General features: G+C 37.0%; 3 protein-coding genes across 4 annotated transcripts; 1 reads left to right on the top strand and 2 right to left on the bottom strand.

The window, feature by feature from the left end:
* Positions 1-1,093: 1,093 nt before the first annotated feature.
* LOC111470676 (rho GDP-dissociation inhibitor 1-like) lies at positions 1,094-5,425 on the top strand. 2 transcript variants are annotated; one of them, XM_023116247.1, is made up of 8 exons: positions 1,094-1,176; positions 2,557-2,884; positions 2,952-3,119; positions 3,947-4,140; positions 4,223-4,289; positions 4,595-4,816; positions 4,897-5,021; positions 5,134-5,425. In XM_023116247.1, exons 4-8 carry the CDS (start codon positions 4,021-4,023, stop codon positions 5,212-5,214), a joined length of 615 nt encoding a protein of 204 aa, XP_022972015.1. In that variant the 5' UTR covers positions 1,094-1,176; positions 2,557-2,884; positions 2,952-3,119; positions 3,947-4,020; the 3' UTR covers positions 5,215-5,425. The 2 variants fall into 2 exon arrangements, with proteins under 2 accessions (XP_022972015.1, XP_022972014.1); XM_023116246.1 differs by lacking the exons at positions 1,094-1,176; positions 2,557-2,884; positions 2,952-3,119 and having other exon boundaries at positions 3,126-4,140.
* A 1,181-nt stretch (positions 5,426-6,606) lies between these two features.
* LOC111470675 (phosphoglucan, water dikinase, chloroplastic-like) lies at positions 6,607-15,522 on the bottom strand. Its single transcript, XM_023116245.1, has 20 exons — positions 15,371-15,522; positions 14,927-15,190; positions 14,241-14,850; positions 13,325-13,411; positions 13,108-13,239; positions 12,737-12,862; positions 12,445-12,623; positions 11,980-12,064; positions 11,401-11,568; positions 11,258-11,310; positions 10,570-10,778; positions 10,089-10,207; positions 9,743-9,813; positions 9,536-9,653; positions 8,918-9,004; positions 8,744-8,830; positions 8,583-8,659; positions 8,317-8,479; positions 8,105-8,213; positions 6,607-7,873 (listed from the first exon to the last, which is right to left on the bottom strand). The coding sequence occupies exons 2-20, from the start codon at positions 15,154-15,156 to the stop codon at positions 6,972-6,974; spliced, it is 3,612 nt and encodes a 1,203-aa protein (XP_022972013.1). The 5' UTR covers positions 15,157-15,190; positions 15,371-15,522; the 3' UTR covers positions 6,607-6,971.
* Positions 15,523-16,365: 843 nt separating this feature from the next.
* LOC111470713 (sugar transport protein 13-like) lies at positions 16,366-18,041 on the bottom strand. The gene is made up of 3 exons (XM_023116306.1): positions 17,909-18,041; positions 17,389-17,839; positions 16,366-17,320 (listed from the first exon to the last, which is right to left on the bottom strand). The coding sequence occupies exons 1-3, from the start codon at positions 18,039-18,041 to the stop codon at positions 16,366-16,368; spliced, it is 1,539 nt and encodes a 512-aa protein (XP_022972074.1).
* Positions 18,042-19,614: the final 1,573 nt, after the last annotated feature.

The following is a 19,614-nucleotide window of genomic DNA, read 5'->3' as shown; positions in this document are numbered from 1 at the left end:
CCAAAGAAACTCTCAACTTGTACTTAAATGCTTTGCTTCAAACTGAGAGCATGTTGCATGCTTGCTTAGGTTTGAATGTTCTTTCGAATATTCAAGTTTAATCGAGAATGAGTTTTCCTCTCCAAGGCTCGACCGTCAAAGTTAGTCTTTGATTTCTTCTTCTCCTTCAAGAGTCATGTAAGCCACTTGTGATAGAGCTAATACATCATTTGGTATAAAGAGTTTTCTCGATGCCTCCGTTTCAATGTAAATGAGAAGAAACTCTGTTTCGAGAAAAAAAATTATCGAGATGAGGAACATGAATTGTCCACTTTGCCCCCTCATTAGCCTTACCAAACTCCACAAACGGTCGTTGTCTTCAGATTTCACAAGAACGACGGAAGCGAAAGTGTAATATCGAAAATGGGTCAAATACAGTTTATTTTTATTCGCAACTAATTTGATCTGGTTCAACATAGTTCGATGCGTTTCGATTTAGTTCAATGGGTTTTTCTCTAATTCTCGACTCGATTGGGTTGATTCATTCGTCTAAATTTACTTTCTCACTAAATTATAATTTAATTTGGATGAATTTGCTTCAATTTTATATGGTTTAAGGCCATTAATGGTCCTATTGATGACGTGGATTGTGTAGGCTTAGTTAAATTGTAAGTGGTCCCCTCAGCCGAATGCTTTTCCAGCCTTTTCCCCATATTCACATGTATGGATGGATGATGGAATAAAGACTATGTCCACAGCATCACATCATGCATGGATGTATGTATGAGTGATTCACGATATAGCCACGTAATCACTAAGGGGCAGGAATCCAATACGACGGTTACAGGCTAACAACCCACGTGGCCTGTCACTATCGGTCAATAAATTTCCTTCCTCCGGAGACAAATAAAAAAAAATAAACTCATATTTATTTATAACTTATATGGAGCGACATTTTTGGTGAGCTAAATTAGATGGGACCCACCACCTTGTGGGACCCATTTTGGGTTTTCTTACAAAATTATTTTAATTGTAAATTAATTTCCAGCTGTAAAAGTTCTTAAGTTCTTGATTTTATATGATATTATAATATTCCAATACACATACTATTTACCAAATGAACAAATATATTATTTACACATCGCCGGAGTTTTAGACAGTTCGTCCTCGTCGCCGGGATCCGTTCGACTTGCTCGGGTGAGTACATTGGTTATCTCTTCATTCTTGGAATTGAAGAACTGGAGTTCTTCTCTTAGAAAATTTTAGTCGGCTTGCTCTCTAAAAGAATCATAGTGTTTTCTATTATGTGGGAACTTAATCCCTTGAGGTTTTCTGAGCGAGTTAATGTCGGAGATGTTATGAATCTAGAGTTGGCTCTGTTTAGGGCTTACGTTTCTTTGATGATAATATTCTGTATTCTGTTAATAATCTTACTCCTAGATGTGTTTAGAAAACAGTTTCCACGTATTTTCTTGAATTCTGTCATGTATACAGATTTATGAAATAAGAACAGTATGAATTTTTCGTCCACTGGTATAACATTGTATACGAGTTGATGGTGTTTCATTCAAAAACTAAAAGAAACATAGTCAATTCGATAATCTGAGTGTTGTGGTGTGGTGGTAATGATAAACTCAATCATATTCAACCAAAGTTTGTTAGCTGGGTAATTACATCTGTTCCTGTTTGTTATCAGTGCTGTAACAAGAGAAAGGTATATATGTATTTTCTACTGAGCTTGCTTATGAGACATGAAATATAGGCTCATATCTCGGTGGATGTAGATCAATTATTATGTTGAACCACTTGAAAATCTTGTGTGTTACTCTGCTGTTTCTTTTCTTTTTCTTAAATCTTTTTTATTGTTCCTTCTTTTTTCTGGTTAAATTCCTATTCATCTATGGTTTATGATAGACTTCCATTATACTTGACCTTTGTAAGAAGAGGGGAGAGACGACAAGTGATGTTGAAATATGTTAAATGGATAGATTATCCTTCTTTTCTTTTGCATGGGCCTCATGAACACACCACTTGGTGTCTAGCTCTGATACCATTTGTAACAGCCCAAGCCCACCACTAGCCGATATTGTCCTCTTTGGGCTTTTCCTTCTGGTGTTCCCTCAAGGTTTTTAAAACGCGTGTGCTAGGGAGAGGTTTTCACCCTCTTGTAAACAATGCTTCGCTACCCTCTCCAACCAATGTGGGATCTCACAGTTAGATAGGAAAGTTAGTTAGGATGTTAGCTTGGGTTAGACAAGGAGAATAGTGAGAATGCAGAAACTGGGACGTTAGAGGAGTCACTAGGACAACTGAAAACTCTCATAAATCCCTGTCCCATTTTGTGACGGGTCAGATTGCGTCTGATCTTTCTCAATGAAATACAATCTGTTGTACTCTGATTATGCAATTAAACCAAAGGCCACGGTTGATTTTGTTATTTTTGCGAAAGGTTAAGAAACTGAAAACAAGGAAAAGTAATAGACTTGTAAAATTATATCATCTTAATCTTTAACTCTTTGTCCATTGCGCTGCATTTCAGCGTTGCCATGCTGAGTCTGTCCTTTTGACTTTATGCAGGGACAAGTCCAGGATCACACTGTCGATTACACAACTTGAGGAAGATCCACTTTTGGAAACAGTGGATAAAGTTATACAGCAGGTTTATGAAACAACGTTGTACGCAAGCCCAAGCCCAAGCCCAAGCCCCACCGTTTGCAAATATTGTCCTCTTTGGACTTTTCCTTCCAAGCTTCCCTCAAGATTTTAAAACGCGCCTGCTAGGGAGAGGTTTCTACACCCTTATAAAGAATATTCCGTTCATCTCTCCAACCGATGTGGGATCTCACACATTTTACTGCAGCCGCCTTCCCATTTGAAAAGAAGTTCACTCTCCTTGTTCGTGCTGTGAGGCAGGTAGTTCTCTCTCCTTCTCACACGCACATGGACATGCACGGATACTAATCCTTGTATGTGAATTTAGGTTCAAGAAATACAACTGACAACATCACTCGATCAGGAAGGTCTAAAAAGGGCATTGCAGCGAGTATTGCAATGCGTCCCATGATTTCAAATCAGAACACCTTGTCCGATTTTGTATGAAGCTGTCTGTAAACAAGATGCTGTCAATTCAGTTGTTTCCAGTAAGTTGTATATTTTGTCTGCTTTGTTCATCTATTCTAATTGTTTAAGGTCTTGTAAGCATGGTTGCTCGGTCATTGTCTGACAGCGCTCTGCTTGGAAGATTTGTAGTCTCTGTTTTTCATAGACAATATAATAGTGGGTAAAGTTCAATTAACCATAGTTTCTATTTGATTTCTTCCTTTATAAGTTTCATTATCCTTGGAAACCGATAGATTTTATCTTATCAAACATCATTATTTGTTGAAAATAGATCATTCATGGAGTCTAACTTGGCCCATGAGCATCTCTCTTTGTACATCTCATGTCACTATGGAAGGGATATGAGCATGAAAATAGATCTTAACAAAGATCAATATCGTCCTCAGGTTTCACACCAGTATTCGACCCTTAAAAAAAAAGAACTTCGTATTGAACATCAACTTAATAACACGATGCACCAAAAAAAAAAAAAAAAAAGTAAAAAGGAGCTAGCCCATCAACATCAATTGATGTAGCTTATTGTTGAATACAAAATCCTTATGATTTGGTACCACATAATGAACTAATAGTTAGCTGCAATAAGTATGAACAAAATATGATCAGCGAACATACTCATACAAAAGCATGTATTTTGTGTATGAAAAAAGGGTTGGCTGCTGGTAATATACTCAAAACAAATGATTATATTGTTTCCCTAAACAGTTTCTCTTATCTTCCACAACTTTTATGATATAAAAGGGAGAGGGAAACATCTATTTTTAGCAAGCCTAGCTTCCAAAAGCATCTATACTTCTGGTGGCCTAAAACTTTCTCTCTTCTTCTTTCTTCATATATTTTACAATGTCAGCTGTGGTTGGTTCTCTCTCAACCAAGAACGTTAAGTTCAACCCTCAAGTAGGGGAGGAAGAGTTAGGTAAGTCTATGAACGATCGAGAAGGAGAAGAGATTATTGAAGAAGACGAAGATGACAAACTTAAGCCCGAGGGAGAAGTCGATCTCGGTCCTCGGTTCTCTATCAAGGAACAACTCGAGAAAGATAAGGTAAGTTCGTAAGAGTGAATTTGATATGACTTTTTAACAATACTTTTGTTGATGCATCATAGCTTTGGTTTTGTTTGTCTAGGATGATGTAAGCTTGAGAAAATGGAAGGAACAGTTGTTGGGTAGTGTTGATCTCTCTGCCATTGGAGGTGAACATGAATTTTTTCTTTGTGTTGATGCTATTTAATTTTAAGAACAACCATATCTATTCAAACGGATCTCTGAAGCGGATTCCTTGAATTCTTATAGATATAACCAACATATCTGAACGATATCATTATTGAAATCACTGACCATATATCTAATATTGATCATAATTTATAAGAACATTTTATAGTCGAAGTAAGATTGAGACGGGTTAAAGGTTTACTCGACGTCACATATCCCGAGAAAGCCTACCCGCTGTTGACTTAAGATATGATCAAAGGATGAATGATGTGTTTTGGTGAAGCAGAAAGCAAAGAAGCAGAAGTGAAAATCCAGAGCCTAACAATCCAATGTCCAGGGCGAGCAGATCTTGTGCTGCCATTGCCATTTACCAAAACTTCCAAGAGCAACAGCCTCTTCGCCATCAAGGAAGGCTCCCGATACCGACTCCGATTCAGTTTTATCGTCGTTGGGAACATCGTTTCCGGTCTCAAGTACACGAACACTGTCTGGAAGACTGGTGTGAGAGGTTTGTTTCCATATAAGTTGAAAAAGTTGGGAACTTTTTACATCTGTTTTTGTTTGATGGGTTGAATTTTGTTTTGACAGTGGATCACACCAAGAAAATGCTGGGAACGTTCAGTCCTCAAAAGGAGCCATATGTGTATGAAATGGAAGAAGAAGTCACACCGTCTGGAATGTTTGCGAGAGGCTCTTATTCTGCAAGAACAAAGGTAAAAAACCAGACAAAACATTCATAGATTTTAAAACACAGCAGTAAATCGGCGTAGTTTTCTGAGGACAAAATTGATCAAACTGTTCTTGATTGTTCTTGTTTTGTCCCAGTTTGTGGATGATGATGGGAAGTGCTTCTTGGATGTGAGCTACCACTTTGAAATCCAAAAGAATTGGGCAACACCCTCTTGAGATATTGTTGCAAAGGGAGAAGCTCTGGGTTTGGATAATGCTTCAATTGAAAGGCTCAACTTGTTGTGTTACTTTTTGCTGCAATCCAATAGGGATTTGTGTATCACTTTTGTTCATTCAATATATATTTTAGCCGACGAACTTACCTTTCGGTATCGGTGCATACCACCTAATTGGTTACTTCAATCAATATCTCAACGTTAATGGTTAATAGCTAAGTAAAGGTACTACAAATATTTAAATCATAATCAACATGTGCTTATAGTTTTTTAGTACAATTAATTTTCGGGAAACTCGAAACGTTCAAAGTTTCTTCTCAAAAAGTACGAAACAATATATTTTTGATATGATTCAACAATTTTTTCGTGAAATGTATAAATATTGTATCATAAGTAAAAAAAAAATGACCGTTAAATTTGAGCTAATTTAGTACAACTCAAACTAATTTTAGATGAACTTATGAATCAATCGAACTCATAGATTGATTGGTTTTTCGAGTTACCAAGTTCTTTGAATACCTTTGACCTTCTTATCTCTCTTTTTATTCCTTTGAAGTCTTATTTTACTGGATCCACTTGTAGACTGGCTTTTATGATTGATACCAAAATTAAATAGTGTTTTTTGTCTAATTATTCCTTCTTGCTCTATAGCAGGAAATTTTTGTAATGCATACTAAATAATAATAATAAAGAAAATTTGCAGTTTCTATATTGTCAAAAAAATTGACTTAAAATAAATAGGTGTGTTCATTAATAGTTTCAATGGATCATCTTATTTGAACAATTCTAACTTCTTGACTTAAATTTTAATTTTATTCTTTGATTAAGCCATTGTTATTCATCCGAGTAATGCCAAAAAGAAAGAAAAGTTTCAAAACTTTATATGATGTCATCATTCTTACCAACGAAATTATATTTGCATCAAATTGCCATTATTATGTCTGAACCGTTAAATAATCTTTATTATTAGAGGTTTAACATTGAATTTAGTTAGTTTAGTGGTTGAATAAAATGATTGTGTGGGTTGCTTAAAGCTTAATTATTAAAGAGAGGTTGATATGGGAGAAGGCAGGCCCTCCCAACATGTGCTTCATTGATCTTGTTTTTGCTTAACTCTTACTCTAAACCTAAGTCTTTTCATTCTCTTCTTCTTCTTCTTTTAGCTTCTTTCCTAATCTCAATTGTGTTTTGGAAACATTTCATGTTTGGGTATCAACCTCCCTTTAATCATCCCTAATTATCGGTATGCCATGAAAATGTTTCAATCTGATCAATGTTCGATTAACAAACGAAGTTAAGTGTTATTTACTCCTCGTAATACCAACTTTCGTCGATTCTATTTGAGATAGCAATTTCAAAATTTAGCATCTCCAACCATAACTCAACTTTAGCATAAAGTGCTATCAATGATTCGTTAAAGATCTTATGTCTAAGGCTTATGGTTCTAAATTTTCTCGATAATTTTGAACAATATCTAAGCAATATAATTTATTGAATCATACTACGATTTCGAACACCCCTGCAGACCCAATAATCTGCCAAAGGAACCCTGTTTGGAGCATTGAACGATCATCAATTCAGCTGGATATAGAACCTGCCATCTTACATTGCTATTAACTAAGAAACAAACTTCAGATGATAATGACATTTTATTTGTGGATGTTATCTGCTTGAGATGGTGGCATCAGCAGCCTGATTGAGCTTCATTGTTTCATCTCTCTGCCTCCAAGCAGCAAAGCATTGTAAGGACAGAATGTTCTACAATGGCTGTGGGCGTGCTTGGACTATATAAATATCGTCGCCTACGACGCAGCCTTCAACATCCTGGGGGCAGCCAAATTTGCGTTCCAAGAAGAAGCCGACAGCACAAAGACGTTGACCCAACTGCTCACGAAATTTCGGGTCAACAGACAGTGGTTTCTTGCTGTAATCTACAGTCAAATGTGCCACTTCTCCATCAGCAGGGCCAGCAGCAAGAACGCGTAGTTCTTCACTGAAGTTTGCAAAGGCCAGTGTTTGCACTAGACCATCCAACTTCCCAGATGAGAGACGCCAGGGCGTGCCACGAGTGCCAGAAGCCAGAGTTTCACCGAGGCCACAGGCAATCTCAGCCTCAACAGATTTGTCATTTTGGTCGGTCGGGCTGAACGTGTGTAGGACAAATGATAAGTCAGGAGAAAGCATTTCTTGCACCAGTACTGCCATTAAAGCATCCTTCTGAGGTACCCCAGCAGCTCGTCTGCTTAGAACTGCTCTACGAGTGTACAACGATGCCCATACTTTGCAAACAGCATTCCCAAACGCAATTGGATTTCTCAAATTTACATTTGGAATTGAATCGTAAAGTCCAGCAGCTGACATCCCAGCCAAATCCTCAACATTCGCGCTAGAACGGACGATTAAGCGTGCATCTTTAGGAAATATTGTCTCCAAACTATCAATTATGTCTTCTGTCAATTGCAGAGAGGACACCAACTCCTGGAGTTGTTTGCAGAGTTCATCTAGTTCCACTCCTACTTTGGCTGTTTCTATTTGTTCCAAAATCGATTTGAACGCTTCCAAGGAATTGTTCTGAGCAAGTGCCAATTCCATAGAACCAAATGGAATCACTGCACCTGCAGGAACTCGAAAGGTAGCTGGAATCTGTAGATTCGTAAAACCTGCCAACAAAATTCATTCCTCATGGTTGGTTACGTGTCGATACGTGTGCTGGAATTAAGAGCATCCTTTCAGTGTGATATTTTTGAAGCATAATTTGAGTATGAACATTCTTGTAAAACGCGTTTCGAGTCTTCTAAAGGCTTTGAGAACCAATTAAAAATCAAATATAAACCTCAATGGGCATCACTTGCAGAATTTTGTTGAGGGAAAAGATTAGATCCAAAATGTACCTTCATCAGAGATAGCAGCCAAAGAAGCCAAACGACCACAAGATGCAGCTTTTGCTCCTGCAATTTGAGCATCTGCATCAGCAAGTGGTACCACTCCAGAGGAAATTCCCTATATCAAAATTCAACCGTCACCAGAGGAAACAAGTTCTGGGGATCTTTTAACTAAGGAAGATATGTCCACATGTGATGTCATTGAGGGATGATTTGACTACCTTTTTCGAGTAGGGAGCTCCCGAGGCACGTAACAAGGGGTCTTGCTCACTGGACTCTTGAAAATTAAGCACATATTTGTCTGGAGCAGTTTTGACAGGAAAATTATCAGTGCTACCATCTGATGAAGGATATATATGAACTGCAGATGCCGACGCGTCCATCCTACACGTCCCATTAAACAAAACCCCACAACTCCCAAGAATAAGAACATGAACCAAAAATGATATGTAGGGGAGGAAGAGTAAAGAATATAGACATGTACGACCTCACGTAATTCCCGAGAAGTGTTCGTAGAAAAGAAATTCTCTCGTCGTCTTCACATGTCACAAATACAACTTTTTCCTACAAAGCCCACACACAGTTTCGTTAATACTGCCCGCCCAACAGCGTTTAAGAAAGACACTATTTTAGAGAGACTGCACTTACTTGTCGAGCCCTGACACCAAGATGAGATAAATGAGGTAATTCCTGTAGTAGCACAACTCCTTTTATGTTACTCCCAGCAGCTGTTACCTGCAAATCATCAACTTTAACAACAGATGAAGAACAATAACGGCACCATAGATAGGGAGAGTGATAGGGTATATTTTAGCTTCAAACCTCTTCATCACCATCAGCTTTGTTAACCAGAAGTATAACAGGTCCTTCTATGGATGTTGGAAGAGACCCTGGGACGATCCTCTCAACCTGAAGGCACACTCACAATTACAGATGCACAATGGTAAATTTCTAACAAGTACTCCATGTACCTTTGAATAATATTTCGGTTGCTTACGGCGCTAATTTGCATACGCAGTTCAATCTTTGTTTTAGAGCAAAACATAGCATAGGCAGCTTAATCATCAAGAGCGTTTTTTACGTGAGGATAACGTACATTACAGTTACAGACTCTACTCTTATCTAAAAAAAAGGGGCCCATATCAGACCTAGTGAATAATTACAGAAATTGTTTGTCAGCGACACCCAAAAAGAAACATGTATGGAACCTGGCGAGGGACCGAATATCACTAGAAACCTCTAAGACTCTCTAAAGATTCTGTTATTTTTCTCTAAAGTTTACATATAACATGCAATTTCCAGCTTAAGTAAGTTATGGGTTAATGTGTTAATATGATAAGATAGATTGCAATGTTTGTGATGAGCCTCGCTTAACTTCTTTATGAACTTCCTCTTTACTTCAATACTTAATTGTTGTAAGACAAATAAATATAAGAGCACCTGAACAAATGTTCCTACAACAGATCCTGGCACTAGAACATCCCAACCCTGCGATCCAAGTACGCTTCTGACTGCTTTCGAAAGAATAGTGCAAAGCTTCGATACCTGAAAAATTACACTAGAGTTTCCCAACAGGATTCAGCATCAACTCTTGGTCTACAAACAGTAATAAAGAAGAATAAAATAAAATTACCAAAATCATTATACCTAGCACGAATTTCAGCTTCAGCATATGTTCTCACGCTGTTTTCAGGGATCCCAAATGCTTTTCCAAGCACCTGAAATGAAGGCCAATCGAAGATTCGGTAGAATGTTACGAACTATTGCAATAAAATATTAAAAAGAACGATTAGAAGAACCAATATAAACCTTTATAGAAGTCTATGACAAAGATTGTATTTAAAATGGTGATATTCCACAGAAACTACAGCTACTTGGAAATTTCTGGTTGCCCACAAAACCACAAAGGATATTGGTTGAATTCATTTTTCATGAACTTACCATCTAACTGAGTAGTTCTTGTGGTATTTATGAATAATAGATGTATTTATACCTGAACTTTCTCAGGGAATATTTGAAGAAGTGCTTCAGAATATTCTTCGGTCAGCCTCCTTGTTCTATCAAGAGTAGCCTTAAGCCTCAATCCCCAAATCTTTTGGCCATCTTCACTTCCTTCATTAATGAAAATTAAAAAAATCCTGAGGTGATTAGCTAAGCATATAAATCAAGTCGATCAACAGAATTTAACTAAACTTTCAGATTTGACTGCTATAAATGTCAATTGATTAGAGCTATAAAGCCCAAACACCTTAATTCAGGTAACTCACTTCATATTTTTCAGCTCCTAAATCACATTGTCTACCACTAAGCTCACTTATTTACACCTAAGGATGAATTTTATTGTTTATTTGCCAACAAGAAGAGCTGTCGAAGCTAAGGCAACAGCAATTTAGAGAGGACGGAAAAATAGGACCCAATCGTTTAGGAACGAGAAGTTAATCCAGCTCATATGTTTTACTAAAGACAACCGTTACCTTCCTTTTCAGCAAGACCTCTCTCCTTCCAAGCACAAATCTCATTTTCAATGGCCACACACTCTTCTGGCTTCCAACCAGATAAACCCAGCTGATGGGTACCAAAAATAAGGGCATCCAGTGGATCATTCCAAGCGCTTACATTCTTTGACTTCACACTTTCTGCCAGCCAATCCGCACCCCTTTTTGCCTCGAGCACATTTAGAAATCTAATAACATAAGTGAAAATTAGAGATCATCAGAATAAATCAACTTTCAGTTTGGAGATATGTGGGGATGATCCCATGACAGCCAAACGCAATCCTAAAATGATGAGCACAATAAGAAAACAGCAGAGAACGATAACTAACTCAAGAGAGCGATTCACTCAAACATTATTACATTTCAGTTTGCTAGCGAATTAGAATTTAAAATCCCCTTCACCCAACAACTCCTAGAGCTAACATCAAATGATTCCCTAAAAATGCCTTCACAAGTTAAAAGAAATTAGGATAGCCTAAACAGGGAGAAGAATCCAAAAGATATCTATGTTTAAAAACAATAAAAAGTTTTCACTTGTAGTAGTCTACTGCCTCTTCCAACTACGGTCACATATTTCCTAGAGAATTAAACAATTCAATTTACGATGTACCGTAGGCCTCTACAATAGACAAGACAAAATCCTCTAGGAAGCTTAAAAAATATGTACCTGCTAAGAAGAACAAATAAGTAGTCCTCAAGCCCAATCTCACAAAGACGCCACTGTACTTGCACAAAAGGGCAGAAAATAAGGCATGTAAATAATTTTAACTACTTGAATGTTCTATAAATAAATACTTTCAATTAGCTTACTTTTTGGCGCATGGCTATTGCAGTATCAGAAGCATCATTTCTTAAGCCACTTTCAAGACCTCTTACGAGTATTTCTCTCAAGGAATTCAAGGATTGGATGGTTTTGAAAACCAGGTCAGTGCCTTGGTTTTGGAAAGAACTGCCCAACTCGTCTGCAGCATCCAAGCTCTGGAAACAAAATACCATCTCTTCATACTCAACCTAGTAATCTAAAAATTCTCTACCAAACATTAAAAAAAATTTGTGGGAAACAAAATTCCCTACCACATTTATTATAATGATGAAATACCCCACATCTAAAAATCAGCACGAGAATTAAAACAGAATACGTGATTCTTTTCTCCCATAAAAATCCCACGACCTAGACCTATTAAGCAACCCGAATCCATTCATCGATTTCCTTAAATTACAAAAGGAAAAATCAATAGTAAATGTTTTTTATTTCGTAAGTTTTCTTGTGAAAGTGTGAATTTGAGAAAATGTTGCAAATTATAATATCTTAAACAAGAGTTGAAAAGATAAATTGCATTCTAGTTAATCACTCTTCTCATTAAATTAAAAAAGAAAAAAGAAAATCACCTTCTTGCACTCCAAAAAGTAGCTAAGAGCTGACAAGCCACGTTCATCAACAGACTCCTTGATTGATTCAAGTTGTTCTGCAAGGCTGAAAATAGCAAAAACTTCTCATTTGCAGAAAGAGTATTGCTATTGGGTTTGCGCTATAAATTGACTCATCATAAAGATATTTTACAGGATTTCAAACAACTTGTTTATAGAAGGGAAAAGATGTATGTCTTAGCCTCAAGTTCAAACAAATTTATATATTAAGCTATTCTCAAATCAAGATTTCATTTGACAGATCGAGCAATGAAGATGTCGCCTATCATTTACAAAATGATGTACATACATGCCTTTGATATCAGTACAATATCATTATAATGTGTGTGTGTGTGTGTGAGAGAGAGAGAGAGAGAGAGAGAGAAAGGATGACCACCTAAGAAAGACAGGATGAAGGAAGGAAAGTAATAAGATTCTTTATCTGACCTTCCAGCATTGAAGAAATCTTTCAATTCTCGGCAGAATATTTTGAACTGCTCTATGAAGGCTTCACTGTATTCTCCGGGGTTCTTGGTTATCCTTGCAAGCATTGCTTCTGTGGCAATTAAGTCTTCTGGACCAGCATTGCGATGAAGCTTGTTTTGTATTGTATGTTTGATTTCTTGCTAAAATGTGAAACTTCAATAAAAAAAACTATACATTGTACTCTCCAATGAACCAATAGGGATCACTAGCAAAAGAAAGATCTGTCAGACATTGACAGTCTTCAAGGGATTACCTTGAGGTCATGAGGGATATCATTCCGATGAGCAATATCTCGTATACGTGTTAAAGGAACAGATGCAGTAAATTCTGATTTAAAAGATGGCAAACACGGATGAACTTTTCGAATAATGAGGGCCACCTGGATATGAAAAGAAAAGAAAAGAAAACAGCTTTTAGCTGAGAGAAGCAGAGTCAAAAGGTAAAGCGATGAGTATAAAAATTGGACGTGTTAAAAGGTCATCAATTCATTTTCTGTTGTATCGAAAAATGAAGCTTTCATACACGAAAGAAAACCAAAGAGCCTAGAAACGGAGCCACATTTCAAAACCAATTATGAAATCGAAAATAGAGGGTAAACCATAGAAGTTAGTAGCAGTAGTAGACCTCGGGAGAAATGTCTTTCTGGGCGGACAATCGTTCTAATTCGCGAAATATAATCCTAGAAATTTCAGCATGCCTATTTGGCCTGAAATGACCTCCATCTTCAAAACAAGGGATTTGACCTGTATTTATCCACTGAACAAGAAGGATATTGAGAATATAGGAGTACACAGAAGGGAAAAAAAGAAAAAGATTAATAAAACAAGACGTTGAAGAAAACCTTGAGGTAGATAGCAGAATATATCAACGACTCCAGGCGCTCCTCAGTGTTCACATTTTCAACTAATAATTCACGCACAACTTCAAGCTGCACGAGTAAAAGTTGGAAAATATATTTAATTTTAGAGGTAAAACATGTATTTCATTGACCGAAAAGTTACAACAAGCTAGAAAGTTAAACAAACCCACCAAAACTCCATGCAAAATACAGTAAAGGCACATATCAAGAAAACAACAGAGCTATACACTTTGAATAGGAAATAAGCTATTTCCAAACATGGCATCATAAATGATGATAAGCATCCTAAACTATAACATATTTTTATTATGAGAATCGTTGAAATGTATGAACATTTTCACGACTTAGATTTTTAGAAATAAACATGTCACTGTGTCAATGTTATATTATGTCCACGTCTCGTGTTTGTCTTTACATTTAGGCCTCCTCTGTAGCATAATTCTCGCCAAAACCCTCAATATCAAAACTCTCGTCTTAAATCACACAACTACAGGCTCACTCTTCTTAGGCACGGATGTGTACTTCTGCCCCTCAAAGGTGGGTGACCTTTCAACTCGGTTTAGTCTCTCGCTCATCCTTATCTCCATCACACTACTCTTCTAACTAATTAAACCTACTAATATAGGCATCACTCAACAAACACTACCCAACAGTTAGCCTACGAATTATAAGATCAAATGAATAAAAAACATTACAAACATACCAAAAACTGACAAGTTGTTCATAAGGACACTGTACTTAGCTTTATTCCTACATATGACCAACAAATGTGTTTAAAAAGCCTGTAACATTTAAGATTCATGCCTAGCTAAATTAAATTGTTCATGTGAGGCATCCACATCTATCAGCTAAACTCGAAATAAAGTAAGAAAATCATGGATCGGGTTAAGTAAAGTACCTTCTTCCGCCAACTCCTGGCATTTTTATCTCCTTCAACCAACTGTCGAGCCAACCCCGCAAGACCAGAAGTATCCCAATTCCTCTCAGACTCTCGGTCTCGATGTTCATTAGACCTCATAAATGAGATATCCTTCCCTTTCCACTGCCCAACAAAAGGACTGGCCTCATCTTCAACCAAAGACGCATTCCCAGCTTCAATGTTCTTGTCCTTTTCATCTCCTTCATTGATCTCCAACGTTTCATATCCTCCATTACTCTCCTCTGCATCCAAAGGCAACATTTCCACACCCTCCCCTGTTTTATTCCATCGATGAAATGATTTAAAGCTCCCTACCTTAGGCAACTGGAGAATCCGATTATCTCCAGATTCCCACAACAAACTCCCATCCTTCTTAACAACGGCGAACTTGAATTCCACTGACTCATCCCCTCTGAGCAGTAATTCACAAACCCACCCCTTCTCACTCCATTTCAGATGCGTAGGGTTTTTCCATGATCCCAATTCTTCAGACGACCCGAAGATTACCACAGACTCCCCAAATTTAACTTGATGATCCAACCTCACCTTCAGAAGAACCTTCCCGATCATCTTCTGCTCTTCACCTTCCCTGTTAAATCCCAACACCATCTCAAAAGAAGTCTCAATCGTAAGCAAAAGAAAAGAAGAAACGGCGCCGACTTAACCTGATAGTTTCTTGAGAAGCGGATAAAACTCCACAAACGATCTGAGAGCCGCGCTTCCATGGACAATCGCGATAACAAAATGGAGAGAAAACCCCAGGTTGCGAAAATTTCGTCGAACGAAAAGAAGGGTTCTTACGCCATCGCAGCTGAGGCCGTGAGAGTGAGAATCTGTCGGACAAATGAACATGCGAAGAAGCTAGAGAGCAATGCGGAGCGCGAAGGGAACCCATTATTCCTCGAAGAATCTAAGCGCCACTGGTATCACTGCAAGCATTCCCAATTCAACACAAAACGATTTCAGGCAAGATGATCCGCTCAAGTTCCGAACGGATGGAAGATATTTTAAAATTATGAGGCAATCAATCTCCAGATTAAATGTGGCCACGTGAATTTAACTAATAATTAATCATCTTTTTTCAATTTTGAAGTAAAAAACAAGCGTACCCAATACAGAAGAAGCTATGAACTGCAAAACCAATTACAACGATCCGGTGCCTTTCCAGTCATGTTTGATCTGATGCATCGGAGTGGGAAAAGAAGAAAGGTTTCCGTATTTATCTCCACGTGTTGGCTTGTCTTCTACTGAATTTTCACAACATTTTTGGTAAGAATTGCACGTACCCGCCTGATTTTGGCTACCGTTCCCATGTTCATCAATAAAGTTCCGATTTTTATAGTATAAAGTTTTCAAGTAATTATCTTGGAAGTTGAGATTTTTATAATAGCCTATTTTAAATGTTAAAATAAAAATTTCTCTTACTTAATAATAGGAAGTGTGTAATAAATCGAGGAATTATAGAGCTAGATCCAACTAATTATCTTAGTTTGGTTAGTTAAGCTACAAAATTGGTTGACTATTTGATTTTGACCCAACTGAATGTAATTAAGAAATAAATTTCATATTTTAAATCGGTTATTTAAAGAGCAGAGTCGTCCAAACCATTTCTTAGAGCCCAACAAAAGCTATTTCTTAGAGCCTGAGCCTAAGAAAAGCTAAAGTATACGGTTAGCATCCTCTGTTTTGGTCCCATCCTTAAACACATTGTAACAGCTAATACCTACTACTAGTAAACAATTCTCTGTTTTGGCCCCATCCTTCCGAACACATTGTAACAGCTAATACCTACCACTAGTAAACATTGCATTTTGGTCTATTAAATATTGTTTTGGCCCATTAAATGAACAGCTAACCCACCATATTTACCAGGTGCCTTTTAAAGTTCCATACGAAGTTACTAAATGTGACACTATACACGGTTTTTAAAAAAATATATTTTTAAACATTTTATTTATTTAACAAAAATATAAAATTATACTAAAAGATAAAAAGTATGATAAAAAAAATTGATTTAAATTTGCTAACAAATAGAATCTCAAAATCTCAAAACTTATTAATTTCCTTCAACAACAATTCTTATAAAAGCAATAAAAATCAAAACTTAAACTACATCCTTCCCCTTTCTGTCCTCATCCACACCGTCCATAAATCTCTTCCAAAACCAATGCTGTTTCCACACTCTCTCCGTCATCTCCTCGATCGGAACCCCCTTCGTCTCCGGCACCAAATAGATCACGAACAGCGACATTAACAACACCCACCCAGAAAAGAACAGGAAAATCCCAAACTTCATATGGCACAGCATCGACAAAAACAACTGAGCTATGATGAACGTGAACACCATGTTCATACACACCGCCACACTCTGCCCAGCCGATCTCGTCTCCAACGGGAACGTCTCGCTCGGAATCAGCCATCCCAACGGACCCCAAGACCAAGCAAACGACGACACAAAAGTACACACCATCAGCACCACCACAATCGCCGTCCCCTGCGACATTTTATTCGTGTTGTCCCCCAAGTTTAACCCCAACACGACGGCGATCACCATTTGGCTGATGAACATTTGAACCCCAGCTTCCAACAGCAGCACTCGCCGACCGAGCTTGTCGACGGAGTAAATTGATACCAATGTCGAGAGGACATTGACAGCCCCTGTTATCACAGCAGAGTATAGCGACGCGTCGTTGCCTAAGCCTAATGTGTTGAACAGAACCGGCGCGTAGAACATGATGGCGTTGATTCCTGTGAGCTGCTGGAAGATTTGGAACATTATAGCGATCACCAATGGTGGGCGGTTTTTCCGCATGAGAAGATTCTTAAATGGGTGCTTCACTTCTTGGGCAATGCGGCTGGCTTCGACGATTTCCATGTACTCTGGCTCAATGTTCTCTGTTCCTCTGATTTTTCTTAGAACGGTTTTTCCTTTCTCCAAATGCCCACGTTCGATCAAGCTGTTCGGAGTGTCGTCGACCAATATCGCTCCGACAGTCAATAAGGTTGCCGGAATGCCAGCTAAAGCTAATGACAGCCGCCATCCCCATCCACCTGCAATCCTGTTCCACAATTCATTTGAAAAATTCATTATCTTACAAATTAAATTCTGGGTATGATTTGTTCTTACTTGGATGTGCCGTAATTGATGAGATTAGCGAAGAGAATGCCGACAGTGACATCAAATTGAAACAAGATATTCAAGGCTCCACGAATCCTCGTCGGAGCTATCTCCGACAAGAACAATGGGACAGCTTGGTTGGCAAATCCAACGCCGCAGCCGAGAGCGAGGCGGCCGAGGATAAGCATGAGGAGACTGACAGCGGTGGCGTTAAGAACGGTGCCGACGATGAAGAACACGCCGGCGATGAGCATGGTGAGTTTCCGACCGAGGACTCTGGTGGTGTAAGAAGCGAAGAAAGTAGCGGTTAAGGCCGCGAGATAGAGTGAAGAAGTGAACAATTGTAAGCTGTGATTGTCGTATTTACAGTAATTGCTGTCGTCCATGGCGTGTTGCTGGGTTTTCTCGTACACCACCGGGAAGAACTCCTTCAAGAACGACGGCATCGACGTCACTCCGCCTGCACCGGCATCGCCATTGTTGATCACAAGAACACCATAAAATTAATTAGAAAAAAACATTAAATTACCGGAAACTCCGATGTCGTAACCGAACATGAGCCCTCCGGTGGCTGCCATTATACAGGAAATAATCACCGCCGTAGTGACCTTGGCCTCGAACTCTGTGCCGCCATGACTACCGGAAAAGCCTCCCGCCGGCATCTTTATAATGAATTCACAGAGGATGAATTTGATCGATAGCAGTGAATGGTTGCACAGATTTTATAGGGAAAGGAGTTAGGTGAAGAATGGGAGAGTTAATTGGATTGAGAAAGATAAGAAAATTGGTTAAAAATAGTTTAGAAGACTGTTTCTACTTAATTATCCAATTTCTTATCCATGATTATTTATTTATTTGTTTTTTGAAAATATTTTATGTCTATTTATGGAGGAAAATATTGAAACACATTAAATTTAAACAAAATCTTTTATATTTATTTTTTAAAAAAAATATTATCCGAAAAAAATATATATATTTTATGGATTTTCAAAATATAAACCTTTTCTTTTAGATAAAATTGCTATCTTTTAAAAGTTTTGAATTTTGTTTATTTTTTTTAAGAATATTACAAAAAAATATATATATATATATATATTTGATTTTCCATATAAATATTTCCTTTGGCATAAAATTGTTATTAAAAAAAATTAAAGATACAAATTTTGAATTTGAATTTGAATTTGAATTTGAATTTGGTATTTAATATTTATGCCTTTCATGACTTTTTTTTTTTTTTTTTTTTTTTTAAATTAAATGGTTAATTTGTTTTAGATTTATATAATATATATATATATATAGTTAAAATGAATAAAATTGAATAGATGTAAAATCGTGTATTTATTAAAACTAATAAATAGTAATCTATAAAATATACTTAAATTAATTGAAATAATTTAGGATTATAATTATTCATAGTATTAAAAAAATTGATTTTCTTTATAATTATTTATTCAAACATAATTATATCTTTATTAAAAAGTTCATTGATAAATGCATTGTAATTATACAAAATTTACAAAACTAATATAATAAAAAGATAAATATGTATTTTGGTTTTGGTTCTACCAAAAATGAAAAATATTTTTTAATTAAAAATATGATTTGACTTATTTAAAAAAATGAAATAAATGCACATGGTTATAAATATAATTTAAAGTTTTAATCCCGACAAAGCTTAATATAATTTTTTTGTTTCGTTCAAATTTTCAATTAAGCTAATTTAAGCATTTGAGGAGACTCGTGGAGAGTTGAACAAGGCAAAAGAAGCTTCATTAGTCTCGATTTTAGCTGATGATGAGATTAAGAAGGAAAAATGGGTCGAGCCGTTCTGTTCTTCTTTTCCGTTTTCAACTCGAATCTTTTTTTTTTATTTATTCTTTTGGTTAAAATTAAACCTTACCATTATAATCATTCTAATTTTAAAACCTAAAAAACTAAAATGGAAATGAAAGGAAAGAATAATCCATTAATTGGATGGCAAGAGGTTATGTTTAGAAGGTTTATTGAAGGACGTCAATGCTTTGCCTTCTATGGCTGATTCCACTCAAAATCCTCCTCACCTCCCTCTCTTTTAGTGTCCTTTCAACCGAACGTGTTCTTCGTTCATATGATTGTTATAGTTAATAGTCGTTGCCTATTCACCTTTCAGGAGCTAGCCTCCTTCATATACGATATTATGATATTACACAAATTTGTGCCATTCGAAATTATAGAGCTATTTTGTTGAACCCCTCT

The sequence above is a fragment of the Cucurbita maxima genome, unplaced genomic scaffold, assembly GCF_002738345.1.
Source record: "Cucurbita maxima cultivar Rimu unplaced genomic scaffold, Cmax_1.0 Cma_Scf00047, whole genome shotgun sequence".
Classification (NCBI taxonomy): Eukaryota; Viridiplantae; Streptophyta; class Magnoliopsida; order Cucurbitales; family Cucurbitaceae; genus Cucurbita; species Cucurbita maxima.
The sequence above is the reverse complement of the archived record's forward strand: the minus strand, read 5'-3'. Positions and strand labels throughout refer to the sequence as shown.

Coding starts and splice junctions, on each gene's coding strand:
- LOC111470676 (XM_023116246.1), top strand. CDS start 3,940: ATGTCAGCTGTGGTTGGTTCTCTCTCAACCAAGAACGTTAAGTTCAAC. Junction 4,141..4,222: donor AACAACTCGAGAAAGATAAG/GTAAGTTCGTAA, acceptor TTGTTTGTCTAG/GATGATGTAAGCTTGAGAAA. Junction 4,817..4,896: donor CTGGAAGACTGGTGTGAGAG/GTTTGTTTCCAT, acceptor TTGTTTTGACAG/TGGATCACACCAAGAAAATG.
- LOC111470675 (XM_023116245.1), bottom strand. CDS start 15,156: ATGGGTTCCCTTCGCGCTCCGCATTGCTCTCTAGCTTCTTCGCATGTT. Junction 11,569..11,979: donor ACTTTTTGGAGTGCAAGAAG/GTGATTTTCTTT, acceptor TTTTGTTTCCAG/AGCTTGGATGCTGCAGACGA. Junction 8,480..8,582: donor CTTCTCGGGAATTACGTGAG/GTCGTACATGTC, acceptor TGGGACGTGTAG/GATGGACGCGTCGGCATCTG.
- LOC111470713 (XM_023116306.1), bottom strand. CDS start 18,041: ATGCCGGCGGGAGGCTTTTCCGGTAGTCATGGCGGCACAGAGTTCGAG. Junction 17,840..17,908: donor TTACGACATCGGAGTTTCCG/GTAATTTAATGT, acceptor ATGCCGGTGCAG/GCGGAGTGACGTCGATGCCG. Junction 17,321..17,388: donor ATCAATTACGGCACATCCAA/GTAAGAACAAAT, acceptor ATTGTGGAACAG/GATTGCAGGTGGATGGGGAT.